General features: G+C 47.6%; 1 protein-coding gene and 1 pseudogene across 8 annotated transcripts in view; one reads left to right on the top strand and one right to left on the bottom strand.

Moving 5' to 3' along the window:
* ADTRP (androgen dependent TFPI regulating protein) overlaps window positions 1-12,688 on the bottom strand; it is a 70,013-nt gene that overhangs the window by 54,517 nt on the left and 2,808 nt on the right. For 4 of the 8 annotated variants that reach the window (XM_051855116.2, XM_051855115.2, XM_051855117.2 and 1 more), the window contains exon 1: window positions 6,680-7,114. The exons of 2 other annotated variants lie outside the window; for them this stretch is intronic. In XM_051855116.2, coding sequence (XP_051711076.2) covers window positions 6,680-7,099 — 420 coding nt within the window. In that variant the 5' untranslated portion in view covers window positions 7,100-7,114. Of the gene's footprint in view, window positions 1-2,365; window positions 2,604-6,679; window positions 7,115-12,688 lie in introns of those variants that run through there. 2 more of the 8 variants (XM_070074408.1, XM_070074407.1) reach the window with 2 other exon arrangements.
* On the top strand, window positions 5,288-6,215 carry LOC108177308 (large ribosomal subunit protein eL31-like; annotated as a pseudogene).

Here is a 12,688-nt window from a genome sequence, read left to right as displayed (position 1 = left end):
AATGTTTTTATGGCACCTGTGTTCTGACCACAATCTGACAAAGGTGTGGAATTTTCTGCTGTGGCACGGTGTTTAAAAAAAAGTTTCCAATACTGGAGCTTTTCTGATTTTGGATTTTTGAATTGGGGATGCTCAACTCCTAAGACATCAAAGGCAAACTTTGCCCATTCTTTCTGTCTTGCACAATTCCAAGGCTTCTGGTTGAAGGCCTGGAGGGTCCCAATCATACAGGGGTTGGTTTGGTTTTGAGTTAGGCTTGTAGAGGATCCTGATTAACCACTGAATACTCCAAGTGGATTCCAGAGGGCAACTGAGACTCTGCTTCTAGGGCAGGAATCAGGCAAGCTCTGGACCAGGGATTGCTGCTGGGGACAATCTCTGAGGTATGGACTCCAGGAGAGATCTAGCAGAGTTGGGCTCCTGCCACTCCCTGGGCTTGGGGGAAGGAGCAGAGAGTGTGCAGATTCAGCCAGTGCCACTCCCACCTGGGTACTAGGGCCAGAAGCATTGCATCATGGGAGCTGGACCCTGGCCCCACCCTAGACTATGGAAACAAGAGTTTAGCAAGAGGGTCCAGGAAGGTGTTTTTTTTTTTTTTTTTTTTAAATAAGTTCTCCAAGCAATCCTTATACAGGACAAAGAACCACTGGATTAGACATATATTTGTCAAAAATCTTGACTACTCAGTGCTCTAATAACTGTTTACTCATCGCTTGTTTTGTGCCAGGAAGCTTTTCAGTCTCATAACAACTTCATGAGGTCAGATTATGATGAATCCCCCACCCCCACCCCAGCACCATTGTCCAGATGAGGAGATAGAGGCACGGGGATTCTTGCCTAAAGTTTCATTAACTGCTAAATGCCAATTTGAAAGGCAGAGTTTGGTCCTTGAGCCAGAATTTAAAGAGAATACATACACGTCTCTCTCTATCAACTACCTGGTTCCTCAGAACAGTTCAGATAAAGCACTGTAGGAGATCTGAAGAGAGATCATTAGGGGCAGGCATTGGGCCTACCAGCTGAGACACAGGGGTCCCACTGTGGGACTGATGCCCAACCCTGGCTCCTGATTCCAGCTTCCTGCTAATGCAGACTCTAGGAGGCAGCAGGTGATGGCTGAGTACCTGGATCCTTACAATCACCATAATGGAGACCTGGACCGGGTTCCCGGTCCCTGGCTTCAAGCTCAGCCCAGCCCCTGCTTTTTGGGCACTTGAGTGACTCAGAGGATGGAAGATCTCTCTGCTCTCTCACTCCCCACCCTGCACTGTTTCTCTGCCTCTTAAATAAATACATAAATTTTAAGAAATAATATACAGTTACCCCCAGGTGGGAGAATTGAGAACAGTTTAAAAAAATACGGATGTCTGATTCCCACTCCCAGAGATTCTAATTTAATGGGCCTGGGAGTGTGGCTTAGGCTTTTGCATTTTTTAATTCCTCCCAGGTGATTCTAACTCTCGGCAGCTGAAGTTGAGAACCACCTGCATAAATGAACTTGCCTTTGGGAAGTTCAGACCTGGCAGTCTCAAGACAAGAGGAGCTGGGGAGATGGAGGTGGCTGAAGCCTGGTGGTGGGGTCAGGCTGCTGGGCAGAGATGGGGGCGGGGGGGACGAGAGCAGTAGCGGGAAGCAGGGGCTGGGGACATGCTCTCAAGCAAGGGACAGGAGGAGAAAGGGCAGAGACGGTGGTCCGGAACCATCAGGTGGCAGAAAACCAGGGCTGGACAAGAAATCCTGGTGCTTAAAGGAGGCGGTGTCACACACACAGGAAGAGAGGATTTCAGGGAGGGGCCAGGCAACAGTGTTAAATGCCAACAGGGGTCGCTCTCCTCCGCCCCCCACCAGCAGTCTCATTACTGTTGGTGCTTTTGACATCCAGTCCCTGGGGCCTGCAGATTTGGACGCACAGTCATTTGCATGAGGGTGTCAGGAAGACTTCCTCCCATTTCTGCTCCCGCCCCAACAGCTCTCACCCCACCCCAGATTTCAACCCAACAGCTCAGCCCACAGAGGCCCCTGCTTTCCTTAGGCTAAGCAGGCTTTGAGCCTGGGCTCCGGGCAAAAGGCCTGCCCTGTTCCACTAGGGCAGCGGTTAATCACGCCCTGAGCACGTGCCAGGGCTTCCCTCCTCGGGGAGAGGCAGTCTCTGCCCACGTGTGACGTCCGTGTGACTTGGCCTTAGCTTCCTGGAGTCAGGATGAGTCAGGCGCGTCCTGACTTTCTCTGTCTCTCCCAGTGGCAGGAGATGGAAATCAGATGGAGGCAAGGAGCCCATGACCCAGACCCTCCAGGGCTCTCCTCCATCAGCAGGAATGGGCTCCCCACTGCGAATTTGCCGATCACCTCGCCCCGCCTCGCCCACCTGCGGCTCCCACGCTGCTTCCTGGGCCATCTCAGATGCTGACGAGGGGCGCGAGGCAGCCTGGTCGCTGCTGCGGTGACTCAACACTGACATACCGATATCTGTATCAACGAGGACCACGTGGGGCAGCCCCACACAGACGCTCAGAGGGAGGGGCTAGGGAGTTGCCAGGAGAAAGACACAGGCAAGGGCTGGGCATAGAGGAGCCCTTGGGGCTGGATTGCAGGGGGAGGAGCCCTGGGCTCCATGGGGAGGCTGTGAAAGGCAGGGTAGGGTCAGCCCATTCAAGCGGGGAGCGGTCTGCCCATTCTCCAAGGTCAGCACATGTGAGGTTGTTCAAAGACACACAGGAAGGACACACAGGAGGAAACATAGGAGCTGTTTAGTGTCCCCCCCACACCCCCCCCCCCGCCCAAACAAATTTATACTTTGAGGTCCCGAACTCAGTGCCTCACAACGTGACTGTATTTGAAGGTAAGTTTGTTTTTTTTTTTTTTTTTTTAAGATTTATTTATTTAGTTTGAAAGTCAGAGAGAGAAAGAGAGAGAGATCTTCCATTTGCTGGTTCACTCTCTCCAAATAGCCACAATGGCCAGGGCTGAGCCAGGCCACAGCCAAGAGCCAAGGAGCTGCCTTCTGCGTCTCCCACATGGGTGCAGGGGCCCAAGCACTTAGGCCATGCTCCACTGCTTTCCCAGGTGCATTAGCAGGGAGAGAGATTGGAAATGGAGCAGCTGGGACTTGAACTGGTATCCATATATGATGCCAGTATCGCAGGCAGCAGTTTATCCACTGTGTCACAACACTGATCCCTGCGATAGACTCTTTAAAGAGGGAATTATATTAAATGAGACCATTAGATGGGCTCAAATCTAACAGGACTGATGTCCTTGTAGGAAGGGATGAGGACGCACACACAGAACAAACACTGTGACAACACAGGGAGAAGGCAGGTGTCTGTTAAGTCAGAGAGAGAGGTCTCGGATGAAACCAACCCTGCCACGTTTTAACCACAGACCTCCAGCACCTGGAACTGTGAGAGAACCAAGCTCGGTTGTTTAAGCCAGCTGGTCTGCGGTGCTTTGTCACTGCAGCCCAGTAAGCCACACAGTAACCTTAGATGGTGACAGCAACAACTGGTCGTCCCCGGAGAATCTTGCAGCAGAACCCCTGTCACTAGCCATGCTCACCTTTCTGGCTGCCCCAGGAAGCAGATTTCAGGCTACCTTCTTGTTCAAAGCTTACTTCTCAGCTGCTGCTCTCTGGTTTGTCTTTTCTACTGGTTCTTCCCCAATTCTGTGGCAGTTGAGTGTTCTGAGTCTTTTCCTGAACACAGTTCTAAATCCGTTAGCTGTCTTTCCTTTCCGTTGCTAGCTAACAAATTACCACCTGCGTGCACCAGAGCTGAATTTACATGTTTATAACTAATGCAATTTAAGGAACCATACGGTTTTTACAGCTATGTGTCTTTACAGAGCCACCAAAAAAAAAAAAAAAACAAAACAAAACAAAAACCAACTTGAAATTACGGCTCCTTACCCTTTCTAAGCCATCAAGTTTATTCCCCTGCCTTTTGTCACAGCCCTCTTAAACTACCCCAGGAAATGAGAATTTCTCCCATTTAAAAAGTAATTCCAAAGAGGGAGATTCCACACATTTCTGCATCAAGATGTTACGGCTCTCGCTGGATGAGTCAACTCACCCAACGCCCAGCTGAGGTCTCTGAGCCTGATTCAGGCAGGATGGGACTTTCTTATTCCTCTCCCTCCACATAGTGAAATTTCTGCATGGAGAACACTATTCCTGAATCAAAGGGCAGATGAGGATGAGCTGTGATGAGCCTTTTATGTCACACGGCACTGTTTGGACAGGCTGAAGGCAGACACATGTAATAGGGGAGGGTTCATGGAAAAGTGTGTGGGAATGTGTATTGCAAAAAAGCTTCACGTGGATTAGAAAAATGTTTGCAGGAGGGGCCAGTGCTGTGGCATAGTTGGTTCAGCTTCTGCCTATGGCGGCAGCATCCCATATTGCTCCTCTTCTGATCTAGCTCTCTAATAATGGCCTGGGAAAGCAGTGGAGGGCAGCCCATTTTCTTGGGCCTCTGCACCCAACTGAGAGACCCAAAAGAAGCTCCTGGCTCCTGGCTTCAGAATGACTCAGCTCTGACTATTGCGGTCATTTGGGGAGTGAACCAGCAGATGGAAGACCTCTCTCTCTCTGTCTCTCCCTCTCCCTTTCTGCCTTTCGGCAACTCTCTCAAATAAATAAATCTTAATATTTGTTTGAAAGTGAATATTTTAGTTCCACTTTTTTGTGCACTTTGTGTAGTATCCTCACACTATTTTAGTCATCATACATGTGCATTTAGCTTAAGTAAGAGAGAGTAAAAGAGTGAATTAAAGATCAGAGGGAAAATAATGTGAATAAAATATGCAATAATGAGGAGGAAAAAAATGAGACCAAGAACATCAAGAGACAGGTTAGAAGGAAGAAATATTGGAGCGGCTGGCCAGGGGTGGGTGTTTGGACTGGAAGTTAACACATACGTTAAGACACCCATTTCCCATGGCTGGCATTGTGGTGCAGCAGACTAAGCCACACCTGGAAACACTGGCATCCCATATGAGAGGGCCAGTTTGAGCCCTAGCTGGTCTGCTTTCAATCCAGTTCCTGATAAGGTGCCTGGGAAGGCAGCAGAAGATGGCCTGAGTAATTGGGACTCTGCCATAGAATGGAGTTTCCAGCTCATGGCTTCTACCTAGTCCAGAACTTGCTGTTGCCAGCATTTGGGGGAGTAAACCAGATGAGGATGCAGATGAGGAGAAGGTAGCAGGTTTACGGTCTTTATGTTTACTATTTTACACAATGACAATCAGGTTTGAGGGACAGAATCTGACAATCCCAAAATGTGCTTGCAAGATGTGCATTGAGGAATGTCCTCAGAGCTTCCACGAGGAGGAGGAGGGAGGGGAGGAGGGAGATTGGGGGATGGGGGAGCTGAGAGCAGTTCAGCTGCATAGAATCCACTTATTCCAGGAGGAGTCCTGGAACTGAGCTGGCTCTGCAAATGTGTCCCAGAGCAGGGCTTCGTACCCCATATCAACTAGTCTTGGATGCAGCAAAACCAGCAAGAAGCCTAACCCTTGGCGAGGCAGCTCCCCTCTTCTGAGGGCCTCCTGGGGTGGGGACATCAGCCATGAGCCATCAGTAGCCAACATGTTCCTCCTAATAGCTGGGAAATGAGTACACTGGGGCTAGGAAGGCTGAGCTGGTCTGGGTGCCTCCCTGCAGTAGCCACTACCCAGAAGGAGACTGATGCACAGAAAAGTGAGTAGATCACCCAAGATCACACAGCAGATGAACGCAGAGCTCAGCCTTCAAGCCCTGCTCTCACTACTGTGTGTACAAAAGCTACCAGACTTCCTTTCCAACTGGGCCCTACAAGACGGTGACTGCAAAGAAGGGTGGCAAGAAGAATAGCCATTCTGCCATCAACCAAATGGTGACCCGGGGGGTGCACCACCAACATTCACAAAGGCATCCAGGGAGCAGGCTTCAGGAAGCATGCCCCTCGGGCACTCAGAGAGACCTGGAAGTTTGCCATGAAGGAGATCGGAACTCCAGATGTGTGCATTGATACCAGGCTCAGCAAAGCCATCTAGGCCAAAGGAATAAGGAACACCATACCGCATCCACGTGAGATTGTCCAGAAAATGCAATGAGAATGAAGATTCACCAAACAAGCTCTACTCTTTGGTTACCTATGTACCTGTCACTACTTTCAAAAATCTACAGTTAATGTGGATGAGAACTGATTGAAGTTGTAAAACTGCAGAAAAAAAAAAAAAAACACCAGTAACAACAAAAAATCACCAAAACCTATTATTAGTAAAATGATGCAGTCTTACCTATGGCGCGATCCACACCCCGGACACCATCCTAGGCTCTAGCCCCTGCCGCCATTGCTGGAAGCCAGGTGGCCCCCCAGCCCCACCCCCATCCTAATGGGATTTGCTGCTCCTACTTCCCTGCCTGATCGCCAGGAAAGGTTCAAGAGGACCTGTTCCCAAACAGGTGCTCTCACTGATCTCTCTGTCTCTCAGGTGCTCCTCCTCTCTCTTACCCTCTTGCCCTCTTCCCCCAGTCTTTTGGGCTTCCCCCACAGACAATAAACCTCTCCTCCAACTCCGGTGTTTGGTGCGTTTTGTGGCAGCCTTACACCTGTCATGGTGGCTCAGTCAGAGCTGTTTCATTTTGGACACTGGTGATGCCTATCCCTGTGGTTTCATTAACCCTTTTCCTTTCAGATACCTGGGAGCTGTACTCTGTGGGCTTAAGCATAAGGCAGAAGAAGTCAAGTGTATTTCTGACTTTGTTGAGCCTGAGAATTCCACAGACGAATATGAACACGTCAACCTGATGATGGACAGGATGGATGACTGCTTGTCCCCAAGTCCTGAAGTGGGTGCAGTGACACAAAAGGAGCCCCATCTCCTCAAACTGTCTTGGAGTTTGGCCCAGTGGAGGGGCTCCTGGGACCTCTCTTCCCCTGGGGAACTCTGTTGATAATGTCATGATGTCATCACAAAGTTTGAGGAGAATGATGTCATAACCACTCAAGGCATGAGAAGCCTTATGGAGAAGGGAGGGGAAGGCCATGTTTCTGTCAGTGAAGGGGTACAGGGGAAGTGAAGCAGGGACCCCCTGGAAATCCCTGTTAGGAGACATCATTTCTGACCATGGTTAGGAAGAAAGCTTGTTTTCTTTTTTTTTTTTTCTAATTAAAAAATTTTTTTTGACAAGCAGAGTTAGACAGTGAGAGAGAGAGAGACAGAAAGAAAGGTTTTCCTTTTTCCGTTGGTTCACCCCCCAAATGGCCGCTACCGTCGGCGTGTTGCGGCCGGTGTGCCATGCCAATCCGAAGCCAGGAGCCAGGTGCTTCCTCCTGGTTTCCCATGCAGGTGCAGGGCCCAAGCACTTGGGCCATCCTCCACTGCACTCCCTGGCCACAGCAGAGAGCTGGCCTGGAAGAGGAGCAACGGGGACAGAATCTGGTGCCCCGACCAGGACTAGAACCCAGGGTGCCGGCACCGCAGGCGGAGGATTAGCCTAGTGAGCCACAGAGCCAGTCCAAAAGCTTGTTTTCCTTTTTTTATTATTATTATTTAATAAATGTGAATTTACAAAGTGCAACTTTTGTATTGTTGTGGCTTTCCCCCCCAACCTCCCTCCCTCCCACGGCCCCCCTTCCTTCTCCCACTCCCTCTCCCATCCCACCCTTCATCATGTTTCATTTTCAATTACCTTCATATACAGAAGATCAACTTAGTATATACTAAGTAAAGATTTCAACAGACTGCACTCACACAACTGCTCAAGGTATAGGGTATTGTTCGACTGGTAGTGTTGTTTTTAAGTTTCATAGTAAAACACATTAAGGACAGAGATCCTACATGGGGAGCCTGTACCCAGTGACTCCCGTTGTTGATTTAACAATTGGCACTCTTATTTATGGCATCAGCAATCCCCTGAGACTCTTGCTATGAGCTGTCTAGGCTATGGAAGCCCCTTGAGTTCACCAACTCTGAACTTGTTTAGTCAAGGCCGTATCACAGTGGAGGTTCCTTCCTCTCTCCAGAGAAAGGCGCCTCCCTCCTTGATGGCCTATTCCTTCCGCTGGGGTCTTGTTCACCAGGATCTTTCATTTAGATTGCTTTTGCCACTGTGTTGTGGCTTCCCATTCCTGTGAGACTCTCATGGGCCTTTTAGCCAGATCCGAATGCCCCCAGGGTTGATTCTGAGGCCGGAGTGCTGTTTTGGGCGTTTGCTATTCTATGAGTCTGCTGTGTGTCCTGCTTCCCCCACAGGATCATTCTCTCCCTTTTAATTCTATCCTTCATTATTTGCTTACACTGGTCTTGTTAGTAAAATCTCTTCGACACTTACCCTATCTTTTTGATCGGTTGTGTACTTATACTTATCACTTTACCAAGTGCACTGGCATTGGTACATGCCTCCTTGATGAGATTGGGTTGAAATCCCCTGGCACATTTCTAGTTCCACCTTTAAGATAAACCAATGGACAGCATCATATTGAATGGGGAAAAGTTGGAGGCATTTCCATTGAAAACTGGCACGAGACAGGGATGCCCACTCTCACCATTGCTATTCACTATAGTCCTAGAAGTGTTAGCCAGGGCCATCAGGCAAGAAAAAGAAATTAAAGGGATACAAATGGGAAAGGAGGAAGTTAAACTATCCCTATTTGCAGATGACATGATACTATATATAGGGGACCCAATAAATTCCTATAACAGACTATTGGAACTCACAGAAGAGTTTGGTAAAGTAGCAGGATACAAAGTCAACGCTCAGAAATCAATAGCCTTTGTATACACAGATAATGCCGTGGCCGAGGAAGAACTTCTAAGATCAATCCCATTCACAATAGCCACAAAAACAATAAAGTACCTTGGAATAAATTTAACCAAGGATGTCAAAGACCTCTATGATGAAAATTACAATACACTAAAGAAAGAAATAGAAGACCACACACACACACACACAAAAGGAAAAACCTGCCATGCTCATGGATTGAAAGAATCAATATCATCAAAATGTCCATTCTCCCAAAAGCAATTTACAAGTTTAATGCAATACCAATCAAAATACCAAAGTCATTCTTCAAAGACCTAGAAAAAACGATGCTGAAATTCATATGGAGAAACAGGAGACTGAGAATAGCTAAAGCAATCCTTTACAATAAAAACAAGGCTGGAGGCATCACAATTGCAGACTTCAAGACATACTACAGGGCAGTTATAATCAAAACAACCTGGTACTGTTACAAAAACAGATGGATAGACCAATGGAACAGAATAGAAACACTGGAGATCAATCCAAACATCTATAACCAACTCATATTTGACAAAGGACCTAAAACCAACCCCTGGAACAAGGACAGTCTCTTCAACAAATGGTGTTGGGAAAACTGGATATCCACATGTTGAAGTATGAGGCAAGACCCCTACCTTACACCTTATACAAAAATCCACTCAACATGGATCAAAGAACTAGAGATATGCCACGACACCATGAAACTAATTGAGAGCATAGGGGAAACTCTCCAAGATATTGGAACAGGCGAAGAATTCCTGGAGAAGACCCCAGAGGCACAGGTAATAAAAGATAAAATAAACAAATGGGATTACCTCAAATTGAAAAGTTTCTTTACAGCAAAGGAAACAGGAAAGTGAAGAGGCAACCAATGGGAGACGTTATTCGCAAACTACACAACAGATAAAGGATTAACAACTAGAATCTACCCAATGATCAAGAAACACCACAGAATCAAAACAAACAACCCAATAAAAAAAAATGGGCCAAGGGCCTTAACAGACATTTTTTAAAAGAGGAAATCCAAATGGCCAACAAACACATGAAAAAATGCTCAGGATCCCTAGCCATCAGGGAAATGCAGATCAAAACTACAATGAGGTTTCACCTCTCTCCGGTTAGATTGGCTTAAATACAGAAATCAACCAACAACAGATGCTGGCGAGTATGTGGGGAAAAAGGGACACTAATCCACTGTTGGTGGGAATGCAAACTGGTAAAGCCACTATGGAAGACAGTTTGGAGAGTCCTGAGAAACCTGAATGTAGCACTACCACAGGACCCAGCCATCCCACTCCTTGGAATTTACCCAAATGGAATTAAAGGGGAGAGAAAAAGAGCCATTTGCACCTCAATATTTGTTGCAGCTCAATTCACAATAGCTAAGACCAAGCAACCTAAATGTCCATCATCGGATGACTGGATAAAGAAACTATGGGATATGTACTCTATGGAACACTATACAGCAGTAAAAAACAATGAAATCCGGGCATTTACAACAAAATGGAGGAAGCTGGAAAATATCATGCTGAGTGAAATAAGCCAGTCCAAAAGGGACAAATATCATATGTTCTCCCTGATCGATGGCAACTAAATGAGCATCTAAAATGATACCCATTGAAGTGAAATGGACACTATGAGAGACAATGACATGATCAGCCCTTGCCTAGACTGTTAAGGAACAACTTACTATTTTATTCCTTTTAGTATTTTGTTGTTGTTGTTGTTGTTGCTCTGTTTGCTCTCCTTAATACCACTGGTTGAATTCTGTAATCAACACACAATCATTGTTATGTGTTTAAAAATTAACAGAAAAGTGATCTCTGTTAAACATAGGAGTGGGAATAAGAGAGGAAGGAGATATATAGGTCAGCACAGGCTCACTCAAAAGCTTGTTTTCAAAAAGAACAAACCCCAGCAAACTGAACAAACTCTGTATGGCAAACTGTGGTAGCTGAAGGCACCCCCGAGCTCCCCACTCCACATCTTGTACTCCCCAGGGTCAGGGACAGCCTCTGGGTAGAAATGGAGTGGCTGGAGCAGAGAGAACACAGGTGTTAGATGGCCTGAGTTAATAAGAACGACCTGAGGCTGTGCACAGCTTGGTCTCCACGTCAGCTTCAAGGGCTCCCCCTTCCCCATTCAGCAGGTCTCTGATTGCACCTGCAGACTCTACCCCTTGAGACTGCTCTGACTGCCGGAGCTTGTCCACCTGGGCAGCCACATCTGTAGCTGAGGGAGCATGCTGTGTGGGGAGAGAGATAGTCACAAGCCCTGAGGGTGGTGGGTGACCTGCCCGGATCCCTCACCCACCAACCCTGGTGCTCAGTGTAGGCTCTGATGTTCTGCTATGACACCCTCCCTGCTGCACATCTCTATCCATCACGGGTGAGTTTGCTCACACCATGCTGACCCCATTCTGTGGCCGTTCCACCTGTTGGATCATATACCCTTGGTGGCCGCAACCCTGTGGCTGGATACTTCTCTTTTTTCTATTTGATCGATATGGAATGGAAGACACAAAGAACTACCTAGCCCAGGGTCACAGAGGCGGGAAGTGCTGGAACTGAGGTCCCATCCCAGAGAGCGGGTCCAGGGCTCCTGAACACAACCACCTCTCCCTCCCAATAGGGCATTGGCTTCCTCTTCCCAGGGGTCTGTTTAGTATTTCATTAGACAGAGGCTCTCACCTCCTGTCTCCATCCTTTCTCTCTTAGTCAGGAATTGCTCATTGATCAAGTTTTTTGGCACCCCAAGTCCAGGGAGCTGCCCAACACAGCTCCTTTCCGTGTTCCCTTGAATAGCTTCAGGAGGGAGGGGAGCAAAGGTTCCCGATGCATGAAGATGGGCTTTGCTCTTAAAAGGAGGATCTAAGGGCAGGTGTCATGGCACAGTACACTAAGCTGCTGCTGGAATCCCACATGAGTTCGAGTCCTGGCTGCTCCACTTCTGATCCAGCTCCCTGCTAATATTCATGGGAAAGCAGTGGAGGATGGACCAAGTATTTGGGCCCATTTTGCTCTGGGTTTTGGGCTTTCCCAGCCCCAGCCATTGCAGCCATTTGAGGAATGAACCAGTGGGTGGAAGACTTCTTTCTGTATGTGTCTCTCCCTCACTCTCTGTGACTCTGCCTTTCAAATGGATAAATAAATATTTTTTAAAAGGGGGGAGGCCTAAATCCGTTTGAGGAGAGGCTAACGAATTTCCTGGTGAGCAGTGTTTGATGCTAATTTTACCAAGCAGAGGTTCATAAATACCTGAGTGCTGCAGCTAGCTAGGAGGCCTCTGTGGCTGGATCAACACAGCTGTTCACTAATTAGTCATTAGTTAACACTAATTAATTAGTAGGAAACTTAGCCATTAGTCAGCCCATGAGACCTCAACAGTTAACAAATGTGAAGGCCCAACTTTTCACCTTAAATAGCATATTTGAAATCCATCCTTAAATCAATCCCCTGGAATACATTCAACCCACCTGGTCACATAGGGAACGACTGCTTGTTCCACTTTCAAGATGACTGCTCACTGAGAACAGAGAGAAAGTCATGACAGGTAAGTCCCTCTCTGCTCATTCCCAGGGCCAGGAGGAAGGCATTGCTCAGAAGTGAAGAAAAGACTAGGGACAAGTCAACACACCAAGTCCCCGAGGTCCTGCTCTGTGCGTTCCCTGCACTTGCTGTTGTGACAAATACAACGCAGAAGTGTAGAATCAGTTAGGGTTGACAGTTCTGGGGCCCTCTAGAGTTTGACAGGGTTGTTAAGAGTCACATGTTAGGAAACTACACTGTACATAAAGGAGACTGACAGCTGCTCTAACATCAGAGGAAGGGAAGGCAAATCTAGGCTGGAGTCGACTGGTGAAGATTTTTAGGGAGAATATGGATTTCAGGTGGTCTATGAAGGAAGCAAAGTAGTGAAGACAGA

The sequence above is a fragment of the Oryctolagus cuniculus genome, chromosome 5 (assembly GCF_964237555.1).
Source record: "Oryctolagus cuniculus chromosome 5, mOryCun1.1, whole genome shotgun sequence".
In the NCBI taxonomy this organism is placed as follows: Eukaryota; Metazoa; Chordata; class Mammalia; order Lagomorpha; family Leporidae; genus Oryctolagus; species Oryctolagus cuniculus.
Note: the sequence above shows the minus strand (reverse complement) of the source record. Positions and strands in the feature narration are given on the sequence as shown.